Source organism: Chelon labrosus (assembly GCF_963514085.1).
Source record: "Chelon labrosus genome assembly, chromosome: 2".
NCBI lineage: Eukaryota > Metazoa > Chordata > Actinopteri > Mugiliformes > Mugilidae > Chelon > Chelon labrosus.
Window position 1 is genome coordinate 10757136 of NC_140338.1, and position 13176 is coordinate 10770311.

The following is a 13176-nucleotide window of genomic DNA, read 5'->3' on the forward strand; positions in this document are numbered from 1 at the left end:
TAAAGCATCTGAAAACGTGGCCGGTAAATGTCAAGCTGACGTTTCAGCCCCTCAGGATCAAAGAGCCCGCGGGGTGTCGGTGAACTTAAAGCAAACTTCAAAATTCAAGCTGCGAGAAGACCCATTGTTGAAGACATTAAAGGCGTTCTTAAGGTGGTCTCGATCAAAAAAGGAATTTCGATGCGTCTCTGCGGCTGTTGCAACTGTCAGAACCGATATCATTTTTATATGACGAGGCATATAGCTCAACTTTTGGGTCATTATTGTGTTTTGAGCTCAAATCCAAACACCTAAATTGGTGCAAACATCGATTTCACTTAAGATCAGCTGAGCATTGGTTTGTCCAACAAAATATAAAACATCAACAGCAGGAAATCCTCACATTTTAAAGGTGGAACCAGATAATATTTGACATTTTAACGTTTTAAACAACCTTATGTGCCACTAACTGTTTGACTACAGCCTAAGGTCTTTGCACTTTTAGTATAGTAACTGAAGTCATCAAACATTTATATAGCAGTACTAGTAAAGTAAAGTACTAAAGAGTGGATTTTTTTCTCGCTAAACTCTGTCACACACTGAAAATCTGCACACGTCCATGACCAGACCCCCTTCCTCTCCACCGTAGCGACCAGGTTCGGCGTAAGCACGGCCCCACCGCACGGTCCAACGTCCGTGAGCCTGAAACCTGGTCACCATTGATTTCCTGACTCTGACTCCTAACAGCTATCTGGAGCTGACGGCTGATGGCTTATTGACCGGGTAACTCTATACAGCCGGAGCGAAGAGAGTTAAGTGGGTGAGTGAATGACAGAGTGGGTGAGTGAGGGAAAGAATAATTGAATAAGTGTGGAGGAGTGGAAAAGTAGGCGGGCGTGAGGAGAAAGTCGTAAATTCTGCGGGTGTGGAAAGGCTGCAGGTGCACAGGTGAGGGTGAGGCCAGCTACAGGGTGACGGATGTGCTTGTACGTGTGTGTGTGTGTGTGTGTGTGTGCATATGCGTCCTTGTTTGTAGCGTGTAGCCCTAACTTGTGAAAAATGCGTGGGTGCCTGCGGCGACAAGTGTGTGCATTTCTGCGGCGTGTGATGTGTGCACATCTCTGCTCTATGTGTGTGTGCGTGTGTGTGTAAACTGTGTGTGACTGTTAGTAAAATGCATGCCATGCATTTTATTAACGCCGCAGTATTGGTAAAGTAAAGGTGAGCAGTAGCAGCAACAGTAGCAACATTAGTGAATAGTATATAGAAGAGTGGACAGTGAGGGTGTGGGCCTCGGAACAGAAGCACTTACCAAAGGACTCTGTGGTTAAAAAGATACAGAGAGAAAAGAAACAGCATAGACACAGCATTACAATCGGACCATTGGTTACACAGAGGAGTTGATTTATTAGAAACACCTTGAAAAACGTGCTGTAAGTCTGATTATCTAGACAGAGTTTAAAAGAATCAGATGTAATCACTGCATACAGAAACTAACACGCTAAATATGTGCAATTGCATCGTTTTATACTTTAGTTTTTTTAGTTGTTTAATTAGTAAAATAGCAATTAAATGGGATCCTGAGCAGTGCACTGAGGGGAAAAGCCAGATAATACAAAAACAAAATGAACAAGGATAGAAAGAAATCAGTTGGTATCCATATAAAGAAGCCAAAGATTTGGGGGTCCAGTCACAAGAAAAGGTTTCGGGTCCAGAGCTGGTCTCTGGAAGCGGGAAGAGGATCGAGGTGGGAGGTGGGACGGGAGGGGGCTTTGCTATGCATGTTGGAATTATTTTTTTACACACTACTGTGGCTATCAAATGCAACTGCTTGGCATTTGGGCGGCTCGACCGGGACAGAATTTATCGTGTTTTGTCTTTGGAGTCAATTTTCACACGAACACTTTCACGGGAGAAAAAAGTGAAAAGGTTATTGATTCTTTAGTCACAGCAGTGAGCTATATTAGAGAGGCAATTCCTTCAGAGCAAACCACCATCGTCTGGTTTTAACTTTCAGATTTTTCGTGCACCAAATGTTAGAGTAGAGGCGTAAGAGGTTACTGATGCTTGGCGTTTTTTTTTTCATTTTTTTTTTACAGTGTTTGTAGTAGGTGAAAAATTAAACCGTTCGCGATGGTGGTTTGCACGGGAAGTCCTCAGAGAGTTTGGAGAAAAGTGGGAGATCACTTTAAGAGGCCTTGAAGATTTGAGAAGGGTTGGAAGTCATACAACAGCAGCAGCAACAGCAGCAGGAGCAGCAGCAGCAGCAGAGAGAGAGAGGCAGCTGAAAAATACAGCCACTAACCACGGCAGGAGGAGCAATAAGAAAAGGGGTGAACGAGGGCAAGAATAATAGTAACTCTGTAGGAATAGAAAATAAAAAAAAATGGGTTGAGGGGAAATACGAAGGGAGGATAAGAGGGATATTGAGACGGGGGATAAAAGCAAAGTAGGCGGGAAAACCCTAAGGAGGAAATAAAAGCAGGGATACGCAGGGATAAAAGCGTTGGTTACCTGAGCGAAGCTGCTTGATGCGTCCATTGTTACTGGATGTGTTGACCGGCAGGAAATCCTTGAACCAGGTAATTTCTGGGTCAGGGTTGCCGCTGGCGGCACAAAGCATGGTGGCCGTGCGAGAACGCTCCACCACTTTCAGCTGGGGGCCCATGTCAATGGTGGGAAACCCCGGGGGCAGCTGGTCCTCTGGAAAGATCAGATAAAAGAAATGAAATCTTCCAACATGGCAGGACAGAGCCGAGGCAAAAAAAACAAAAAAACGTTTTCCCACAGTCCCGACTGCGTCATCCCCGCCACCTGTTTCAAATGTTTTCATCTGAGTGGATTTAAAACGGGATGACTCTTTGACACTGTTCCACAAAGAGGATATTACAGTGATTTTTCATGCAAGATTTAGTGATGCTGGATTTGTCAGTGTTTAGGCATTGTGTCTTCTTTCAGTGGGTTTTGTCGAGTATGCATAAATACTACTAATTACAGAGCAGCTGTTCATTAGCACAAATTATCCAGCAGATTTTGCTCTTAATTTGGACTTTTATGTACTTTTTTTCTTCTTCAGTACTTGGCTGCTGTATGTTCATATACACCGGTCAGGCATAACATTATGACCACCTTCCTAATATTGTAGTAAGTCTCTCTTGTGCCTCCAAAGCAGTTGTGACTCATCAGAGAACGGACATGGGCCTTCTGAGGGTGTGCTGCAGTGTCTGGTTGAGGGGAGGGGCCTCTGTGGGGCCTCTGCTTGTTCTAGTGCATCCTACAGATACTTGATCAGTTTGGGATCTAGGGAATTTGGAGGCCAGGTCAACACCTTGGGCTGTTTTCCATGTTTGTTTGAGTCGTTCCTAAATCAGTTTTGTGTCAGGCTGCATCCTGCTGCCATCAAGGAGTGTCATTGCTATGGGGTGGGGGTACCTGGTCTGGTCTAGGCGGGTGCTACAAATAACATCCACACGAATGCCAGGTCCAAATTTCAAACTATTACTCCAGATTAACCTTCCTCTTGCCTGTGTGTTGCAGAATCCCTTACACAGTGTTCAATACACGATAACACGACGCTTGAAACCCGAAGAGACGCAGCTTTCTCACCGAACTGACACCAGGCAGCTTCAGTTACTACTGTCAGTGTCAGAGGGTAATGAGGGAAACAGGGTGGCCGAACGCACGAGTCAAATTAAGTTTTAAAGGAAAAATATGTTTTCATCCGTGAGACCAGAGGAAAGACTGAAATAGTGAGGTTATACAGAATACGGGTTAACATTTCACTCTACCTGACAAACTCACTAAAGCTTTAGGCAAGTGCTCTTCGAATACGAATCACTTGAAAATCAAATACTCCCTATTCGGCTGGGAGTCAGCAGCAGCTGAGCTACACTTTTTGTGGTTCTGTCTGTTCCACGGAATCCTCTTTGGAAGTTCACACCCCCCCCGCATAAAATCAAATAGGCAAGCCCAATAAAGACGGATCCAGTGGGACTCGAGCTCCTCTGGGACGGCAAATCAAATGTGAATTCATAGACATCGGAGGCAATTAAATCAAACACGAAGAGTCATTCCGCCGCGTTAGAGGAAATCAAAGGCGCGGGGCCAGCCCCGTTCAACTGAAGTGGGAGATTTGAGAAAAGGGGAGGGGGACAATGCTTTGAGGAGGCACGGGGGATCAAAGACGAGTGAACTCAGTCAAACTGAAGTGATGCTGAATCCACGCTGGGAATCAAACAGGTACAGAGCAAATCACTTCTATAAAAAAACTAATTCTTAACTTTGTTCAAGGCAGCTCTTTAAAACTGTAAGGTAAAATGTGAGATTTAAGAGTCACCCATATTAAAGTGGATAAAGACAGACATGGAGGATATAAGTCAGATGAGCATGTGCTCCGGCATGTGTTTGCAATGTATTTGATCTAGAAGGCAGTCTATTTTAATCCCCCCCCCCCCCTTTTTTTTTTTTATTTTACCCAGAATCCCTTGTGACTTTATCCCTCTCCACCACACAGAGCCTCATTAACGGGAAATCCTAGCACTGAACCTCGCCAAGGAGATGCTAATTCTGGTACCAGCCCATCGAACCGTGGCCGACGGGCCGTGAGACGGCGGCGTTGGCGAGCACGTGTGTGGCCTTTTAACAGCTCCGGTTTCAATCAATCACAACGCCCCGACAAATGGAAACACGGTCATAATAAACCGAGAGAACAAAAAGGAGAAGGTGTTTCGTGTTTGCACGTGCGCGTCTGCACGGGCGGCTGGCGAAGGGCGGGCAAAAGCGCAAAAAAAAAAACAGGCGCGGAAGAAAACAGATTAGAACGGAGCGCGATAAATAAAGAGTGACGGAAAGCAAAACAGAGAGGAAAAGAGGAGAACAGAAAGAGAGGGAGAGGGAGAGAGAGACAGCACAAGGGACCTATACAGCATAACAATCCCCATTCTCTCCGCTTTCATTATGCAAACGCTTACTTCAAAGCCAGCCCCTTGTAGGCTGGAATAATGCATTCTATTTCATCTACCTGGGGTGGGACACAGGCGCCGAGCATTGAGGATGCACAGTTAGAAAGCAACTCCCCGAGATCATGCATTGCTCTGTGCCCCCTTTTTGGCAACCACTCAACACGTGCATGTCAAGGAGGTGCGGATAGACGTGCATTAGGACTTGCTAAATGCAGACATGCGCACACACACGCGCACGATAACGTCAAACGCTCATTTGGAGACATTTTTAAAATGTAGATTCCCGGCAAGTTGCGTTGATACGAGTGAAGGCTTTTCGTCGTATTAGCACACGCACCAGCCTCACACCATCCATCATGGGGACAGGTGTAAGCAACACCAAAGTGTGTTTGGGACAAAGCACGAATGCGAGTGTGGGTGCATGTCTGCACGTGTGTGTGTGCGAGACTGCGCTGCCGAACAGTAACAGCTAAGAACCCCCCTGAGGTCATGACAGATGCGTAACCCTACACTCCCTTGTTGACACAGCCCTCCACACATCCACACTGTTTCATTTGGATGCGCTCCCACCTCACTGTTTCCACTGCGAGCCATCCAGATAATTTCACAGCTCATAGAAAAAGCGCAGCCTCGCAATCATGGGAACTGCTGCGCGAACACTGTCCTCTTTATACGAGATCCCAAAATGAAATCCACACACGGCGCTGGATGGGCTGGATCGTCTTTTTTTTTTTTTTTTTCTGCAAATCCGGAAGACTGCAAGTAGAGTCTGGTCTCGGAATCATGGGAACTGGAGAATGGGCTGGCTGCTGCATCCGAAACCCCAAGTGTAATGTGTGCACCTGCACACGAACCTGTTTCTGTCATTCGTTACTGACTCAGGGGAGAAACTGAGGAGAGGGATTATAATACAAGCAATGCCTGTCTGCATAATTCAGTTGTTTTGTGCTATAAAAGGCGTCTAATCTCAAGCACGCTGCTCTAATAAGAGCCAGTACTAATTAAACATACTGTATACTGTATATGAGGACAGATGGGACGAAACAGGATCTTATACACAGAGGTGGATAGTAAGGAATTACACTTACTTGAGTACTTTTATGTAGTTTTACTGCACCATACATACATTGTACTTATATTTGAGTAGATTTGTGAAGAAAGAAACGCTACTCTCGACTCATTTTTCTTTTTTTGTACCATTTCTTCTACACTTTCGATACGCTTTATTTTTGCCACTCTGGACATTTTGCATGAATTCGTTTCACCAATCACACGTAGCCATGCAGTCACATGACCACACACGACGTAGTGGCGACGTAGCCGGCACAAACTTCACACGTAACAGACAGAGAATCAAAAGACGTGAAAGATGGCAGAGGCAACGGTCTCCAATGTTGACGAGGACGAACAGCCCTGGCCTCACGTACAAGAAAAAAGTGAGATTTGGCAATTTCTTGAGCCTCAATTTGTTATTTTGGCAAAGATTTTATTCATTTTTACATATTTTTTAAAAATTTTTTTTGCTGGAAATACCAGAATTTGCACATTATTTTATATTTCTGTCCGTCTGTTCAGGAGGAAGAGGACACCAGCGGAGCCCATCACCATCCAGGGCCTGGAGGTGGAAGCAGTGGACTGTGTACAAGAAGGGCCTGAGCAGACACTACTTCCGGGGGAGTCTTTCAATGTACACGGCAAGTTGCTGGAGACTTCCCACCAGTCTGTTGTTTTGCAAGCGCCTTGCACTTTGTTGCGGTTTGCTGGAGGAGCAGCACCAGCAAAAAGGACATACGTAAGTCGGATTGACAAATTGATCCGAAAGGCTGGACACGTGATCGGCATTTGTGCCGCGAAGGACAGGACTGGACAGACTGCTCTCCATCACGGACAATCCGTCACGCCCACTTCACAGAGAGGGCACCGGACCAACAGACTGATCCAGCTCCGCTCCCACGCTGCAGGACGTCATTCATACCCTACTCTATCCAGCTGTACAGCAACTTGCCTCAGTGTATTGGTTATAAGTCCATGTTATTAATGTTTACATGTTTTAATGTTTTTGCTTATACAATTTTACTTTATTTTACTAGATTTTTATTTTATTTCATTTTTTTTATTATTTTTATTTTTTAACCATCTTCACCCATTTTGCTTTTTACTTGTGGTTCTCGAGAGTGTTTTTATGTGCAACTGGGCTACTGTGACCAAGCAATTTCCCTTGTGGATCAATAAAGTCCATTTAAAGAAATCAGACATTACAATCAAACTTTTTTACTCTTGAGTAATTTTTCGGATTAACTTCAACTTGAGTAATATTATTTTGATGTAACGCTACTCTTACTTGAACACAATTTTAGGCTACTCCCGCCCACCTCTGCTTATGTATTACTATGAGTATAGTAAAAAGAATAAGTTAGTTTTCTTCATCTTATATTCATAGAATCATATCTGTATTGGCCGCGGTGGAATTTTTTTATTATGCATTAAAAACCGGGCGACAAAGTTGAACATTCAAAGCTTTATCCTCCACAGTTTACAGACGTACTTTTGACTAAACCTTTGGCTTGTTTGGTCATCTTAGCTCGATCTTGGGTTTGATATCAGCCTGCTGCTGTTCACATGTTAAACTGTCCTTGGTCAAGACCATAGACTGTATAAAGGAGGACAGCGGAACTGTTCCTCTAAACTGAAGCCAAAGCAAGTACAGCTCCCCCTGGTGTCTGGCTGCAGTATAGGTCATAAGCTCCGCCTCCTCCATGTTAGTGGATGGGACTTGGACCAAACAAAAACAATAAAATACACGTCAAATACATTTTTTTCAAGGATGGTTTCAGTCATTTTACGTAGTTAATATAATGTTGATGCACGTTTAAGTGTCAATTTTATCGATACGTTTCGTTTTAGTTTAGTTATTTGAGGCCATAGAAAAAGGATGTGACATCATGGTGACCACCAGTTGCCATGCCAACTGCTCCGTAAAGCGGTCCTGTGGGACCGTGAGAGTTGTAAAAAATTTTTTTTAAAGCAAGTACAGTGTATAATCCAACATTTCCATGTAACTGGTGGAGGTAGAGCAGAGCGCAGTGTTGATTAAACGAAAAGGCGAGTGAGTCTGAAGGAAGTGTGGTCGGGTCATCAACATCGCGGCTCTCGGACCGTACTTCGCAGATTCTGGCTCCAAAGTCACAAGACGGCGCTGCCTGTATCCCCGAGAAAATAGCATCAGTTTGGCCAATTCAAGGAAGACTGGGGACACGTTGTCCATATTTATATACAATCTATGCTCAATACACAGAACTCCCTCCATCGTGTGTGTGTGTGTGTATGAATGAGAAGCAAATTGTAAAAGGCTTTGTCAGATAAGATAGAAAAGCGCCATGAAATCCAGAGTTCACTGTGGCCTTGTCGTGTTTTTTTTTTTTCTTATTGATGGCAGACAAAGCTCTTGATGAACATGTGAGATGTCCTTTTATACAGACTCAAGAGTGAACATTAGTTTTATATATAAATATATTTTTTTTTAGACTTCCATTCAGACTTGACTTAACTTTCTTGAGCCGTGAATTACAGAGCATGTGACTGTACAAGTTTATGCCACGGCATATAACTGCTCTCAGCTTCATTATTATTTCAGCCATTGCCAATCACGGTCATTTTACTGGAAGCCAAGATTTCAATTAGCCTTGTTCTAATCCTCAGTAATTAAGCCGGCTGACCTTAACACCGGATCCCTCCTGTCAGACAGTCAGTCAGTCATTCGAGCTGTGTCTTTAGAGAGCTGAGGAGGAGGCGGGGGGGCAAGGACACATGACTGACAACACTGTGGGTCTGATTGCGTGTTTGTGAGGGTGAAACATCTTTGTGTGTGTGTGTGTGTGTGTGTGTGGTGTGTGCTTTGGAACTGACATTTGGACTGACAGTCTATCAGGGACTATTAGCTGCTCCCAGGTGGCTTCTTATTCATCCACAACACAAGGACTCCTCAGAGGAACAGAAAGAGGCTAATCACTACATAAAAGCTGACTGTCTCAGATTGAGGATGTACGTCTGTGTGTGTTGTGTGTATTGCCGGTGTGTCTGTCCTTAAGTGGTTACGCACTCTTTAAAGTAAAAGACTGGGGATGAGCGCATTGGAGCTTCCGTCAGGAGAGAAATCAAAAATAGACGACAAAAAAAAATAAAATAAAATAACGCGAGAGCACATGCAGCTGCACGCGTGCACACAGAGAGACAAAAAAACACACGAACACGCGTACAAAGACAGGAAACATTCTGGGTGGATGGAGCGGAACGGAACAGCGCAGAAGACGCAAAGAGTGGTCTGATGTGAATAATTTAGAGGTTGCTGTGTAGTCGACCTAAGAGCATGTGGAGAGACGGGGAGGCTGAAGGAGATAGAGGAAAGAGTAGAAAAATCAGAGAAGAGGCAAAGAGGAAAATACAAAAGTAAGAGGATTTGGAAAGAAGAGCAAAAACATTGACAAGACGGAAAATCAAGAGACTTGAGAAGCAACTGCTATTACCGCTCAGAGAGACAAGAAGGAAATATACGAGACGGCAGAACAATAGGCTGCACAATGTTTCCCCATGAGCATGTACTGTAAAAGCGGGCAATGTGATTATCTACACTTGAGCAACTTCGCTCACTAAGACACTCTTGAGCTTGAGACTACCGGTACATAATGTTCTCCTAATGGACTCCACTAACGCTAACATCGCTATCCGCATTAATGGGCCCCTGCAAACGCCAAACCGTTCACCGCAGGTGGATCCAGGCTTACGCTCCCATATAAATCCTCACATTTGAGGAAACATCCCTCAAGCCTCCGATTTCCTTCCGCGCAAATAGTTTTTAAGTTTCAAGGACGGAAGGAGGAAAGCGACGGAACTTTATTAACATTTGATGCGCTCGCTTTGTGGTATTGGATTACACCTTTAACATACTCCACGCTTGCAATCCTAGACTTCCTCCATATATATAAAGAAGAATTTATCAGAAGCCCATATTCAGTTGTTGCTCTTTAGAATAGTCCAACGTCCATGGGATATGTGGACGTTGCTAAGTTTACATTTCAAACCCAATAATGCCGCCTCATGCTGCTTGGCATGACCAAAATGAGGCTTCCTCTGAAAAAGTCAGATCTCAAATGTTTAAAATGTGATTTTGTGAGGCCTAATGAGATGGACAAAGGTAGTGCAGAAGCATCTCAACAGAGAAGATCTGCAGAACAACGACACCACAGCTCATTATCAGGCCTCTTAATCTGATTCCTGGTTGGTGCTCAGGGTCTGAGAGTTGCCGTTATATCCTCGTTATATATGTTGTTCAGACAAGAATTCAACAAGTACTCCCGAAAGCAGTGTGGGACAACACTACTTTCCCATGCATTTGCAAGTTGTGAGCATGCATAAACCTAAAAAAGATGGATTTCCATTAACATTATGCTCAAAATGAGTGTTGGCAAGGTTTTGCAGAAAGTAATACACCTGTATTCCCAGAGACATTGAGTTCACAAATCATACTAAACATACAGTATTTGAATTGCCGGCAGAATATAATATATATATATGTATAATATAACCTATGTAATATAACCTCTATGTAAGTGCTACACTAAACCAATCTTTCCTTTTATGTTGAATAATGTCATTAAGTGCAAGTTAGAAATGTTTTCTTGATTCGTCTGAATCTAATTCTAACTTAAAATGTTTTGTCAGAAAACGTTTGAATACGGGTTTTAAAAGAGTAATTAATATAATGATTAAATAAGGTATGCAACTACGAAGCACTCATATCTAATGTGTAACCCATTAATACAGGATTCATGACATTATTATAGTTTACGCAGCAAACATAATCAATAAATAATGATGATACTTCTCATTTTATATGTGTTGTGTATGATTTATTGTTTGTTTGTACGCTAGTAATTGATGCCTATTGCATTATCACTATTGACTACTACAGTATTGTGCTGCATGGCCTGTTATAAACTATTTATTAACTGTATATATACAGGTCATGCGAGCTAAATAAAGTGTTTGACGGCTATACAGAGACAGGTTGAACGTGCGTTCACACACTGACCTCGTAACACATTGAGTCTGGTGGAGGCAGTGATCTCTCCTGCCGAGTTGGAGGCGTGACACTCATAAATTGCCTCGTCTCTGGGCGTCCTCAGCGGCTGGATCCTCAGGACCGAGCCAGATCCGTCGTCAAACTCTATTACCTGTCGGGGCGAGAGAAGCGGGTGGAGTCACTGTTTCTGTTACGGGTGAAATGAGTTGAAATCTCTCTTGGTTTCACGGAAATCACATCACAATCCTCCCCTTAATTGGCACGCAGTCACCCAAAAAACTACATTATATAGTGATTATGGAGGAACGCTGAATCCAGGTGTAACATCAGTCACGTTATAATTCACTGAGAAAAAAAAAGCAGCAGAAAGAATTTCCCTTGAATATGCCTCTTGTCCTTTTTGCGTCTTTGGATTTTTCCAAACGACTGGATTGTACACTAGACCTGCTCTTGCATAAGTCTAATATGAGCATGTAGGAATTGATCTGGATTCTGAATTCTGGGAAGGTTTCCACAGACGGAAATCCAATAAGAATAAATCCCACCACAAGTCCGACCGATGGGGCATGGAGGAGAAATATACAGCAGGTAGCTCGAGTTTATATAGCCTGGATTAAAAAAAACAAAAAAAAGATCTCCCCGAGTGATTTAATCACAAACAGGAAGACACTGAGATGAACTTAAAGCTGGGAGGAAGCTCGACTTATTAAAGTGGAAAAGCACCCAGAGCTCAAGGTGACAGTGACGGAGAAGGAGCCGGCCTGACTCAACGTCTCCAGCCTAGGAGTGACTTGAGAGGTGGGGACAGAAATCAAAGGTTACAGGCTTCAAGAAAACTAATAAGCCTGATCATATAAGAATCTCATATAGTGTAGCTCGAGGCATCATCTGATATATGAGAGACTCGGAGCAGATCACGTTTCACATACCTGTATAACCTTTGGAGTACAAATGAACAAAGGGAGATTAAATCTTTAAAGGTTTTATTCCGCCTCTGCTATATATGCAAACTTTTCACGTGTCTCTGTTCTATATGTAACGGAACAAAATATATCAAAATGCTGCTGTTATTATTGACTTAAATGTCAGCTGTCAAAGGAAACGCACGGGTGTGACTAATGACAGAAATGATATTTATGTTGTGTTTTGACAAGCCGTGTGACCACGTACAACACCGCGGCTATGAAGTCTAAATGTACGGCATCTTATTAGCATTAGTAAATACTGATTAATGGATTATCTGGGTGCGTAAAGACACATTGAAAGGTAACATTTTGCACGTGTGCTGGAAAGGTTAGAGGATTTGTTTGAAATTTCCTGGAAATATACGGAAGCGCATTGCTGCTGCCACGGCAGAAAAAGAAGGATCAGCATTAGGGATGCACCGAAAATTGTCGTCCGAAAACCGAAAATGCACTTTCGGGCCATTATCGGCCGAAAATTGCTGCGGTTGTTGCTTGCGCGTGTTGTTTTGGCGAGAAAAGTCCGAAAATCTTCAGCCGAAAACCGAAAATGCACTTTCGGCCAAAAATTTCTCACCGAAACAACACGGCCAAAACAGGATGTTGTGATGATGCAAGCAACAACTGAAGCAATTTCGGACGAAAATTTTCGGTGCATCCCTAATCAGCATCATCATCTTTTTATCATTATCATTGTTTTTATGGCATTATGCTGAATATGAATGAAGTTATATTCAAAAGGTGACATTCACCTTAATTATCCATGTAAATTAGGAAAAAGACACAGTCTAAACAAGTTATTTAATATTTCTCAAGCTGCTTCTTTCGGCATCGCACTTTGTAGACGGTCCCTGCACACGGGTGCGTATAGAGGCCAGACTAATGTCGTTTTTTTGGCTCGTTTTGATGACAACTGGCTCGTATCTCATTGTTACGCTTAACCACAAGATGAAACAATCGTTGCCAGTGTCTTAACATCGCTTCATTAATGAGCTGTTGATCCCAGAAGTCCGAAGACCGACTTATCCGCCAATATAAATTATCACACTGTAACGTGATCTGTTTTTCCTTTTTCTGGAGTGACAGCAATGCACTTCCGTACAAATGAACTCTTGCACTTGCTGAGGATTAGATGTGGAAATGGACGCCACTCACTGTGCTTGAACCTGGCTCTGTCCAAACACAATGATAATGA

The 13176-nt window shown here is 43.2% G+C and overlaps 1 protein-coding gene across 1 annotated transcript in view; it reads right to left on the bottom strand.

The window, feature by feature from the left end:
- Positions 1 to 13176, bottom strand: part of ptprdb (protein tyrosine phosphatase receptor type Db) — a 70271-nt gene that overhangs the window by 44145 nt on the left and 12950 nt on the right. The window contains exons 3-4 of the mRNA XM_084561481.1: positions 11029 to 11170; positions 2494 to 2682 (exon numbers count right to left, since the gene is read on the bottom strand). Of these exons, the coding sequence (XP_084417607.1) occupies positions 2494 to 2682; positions 11029 to 11170 (331 nt within the window). The remainder of the gene's footprint in view (positions 1 to 2493; positions 2683 to 11028; positions 11171 to 13176) is intronic.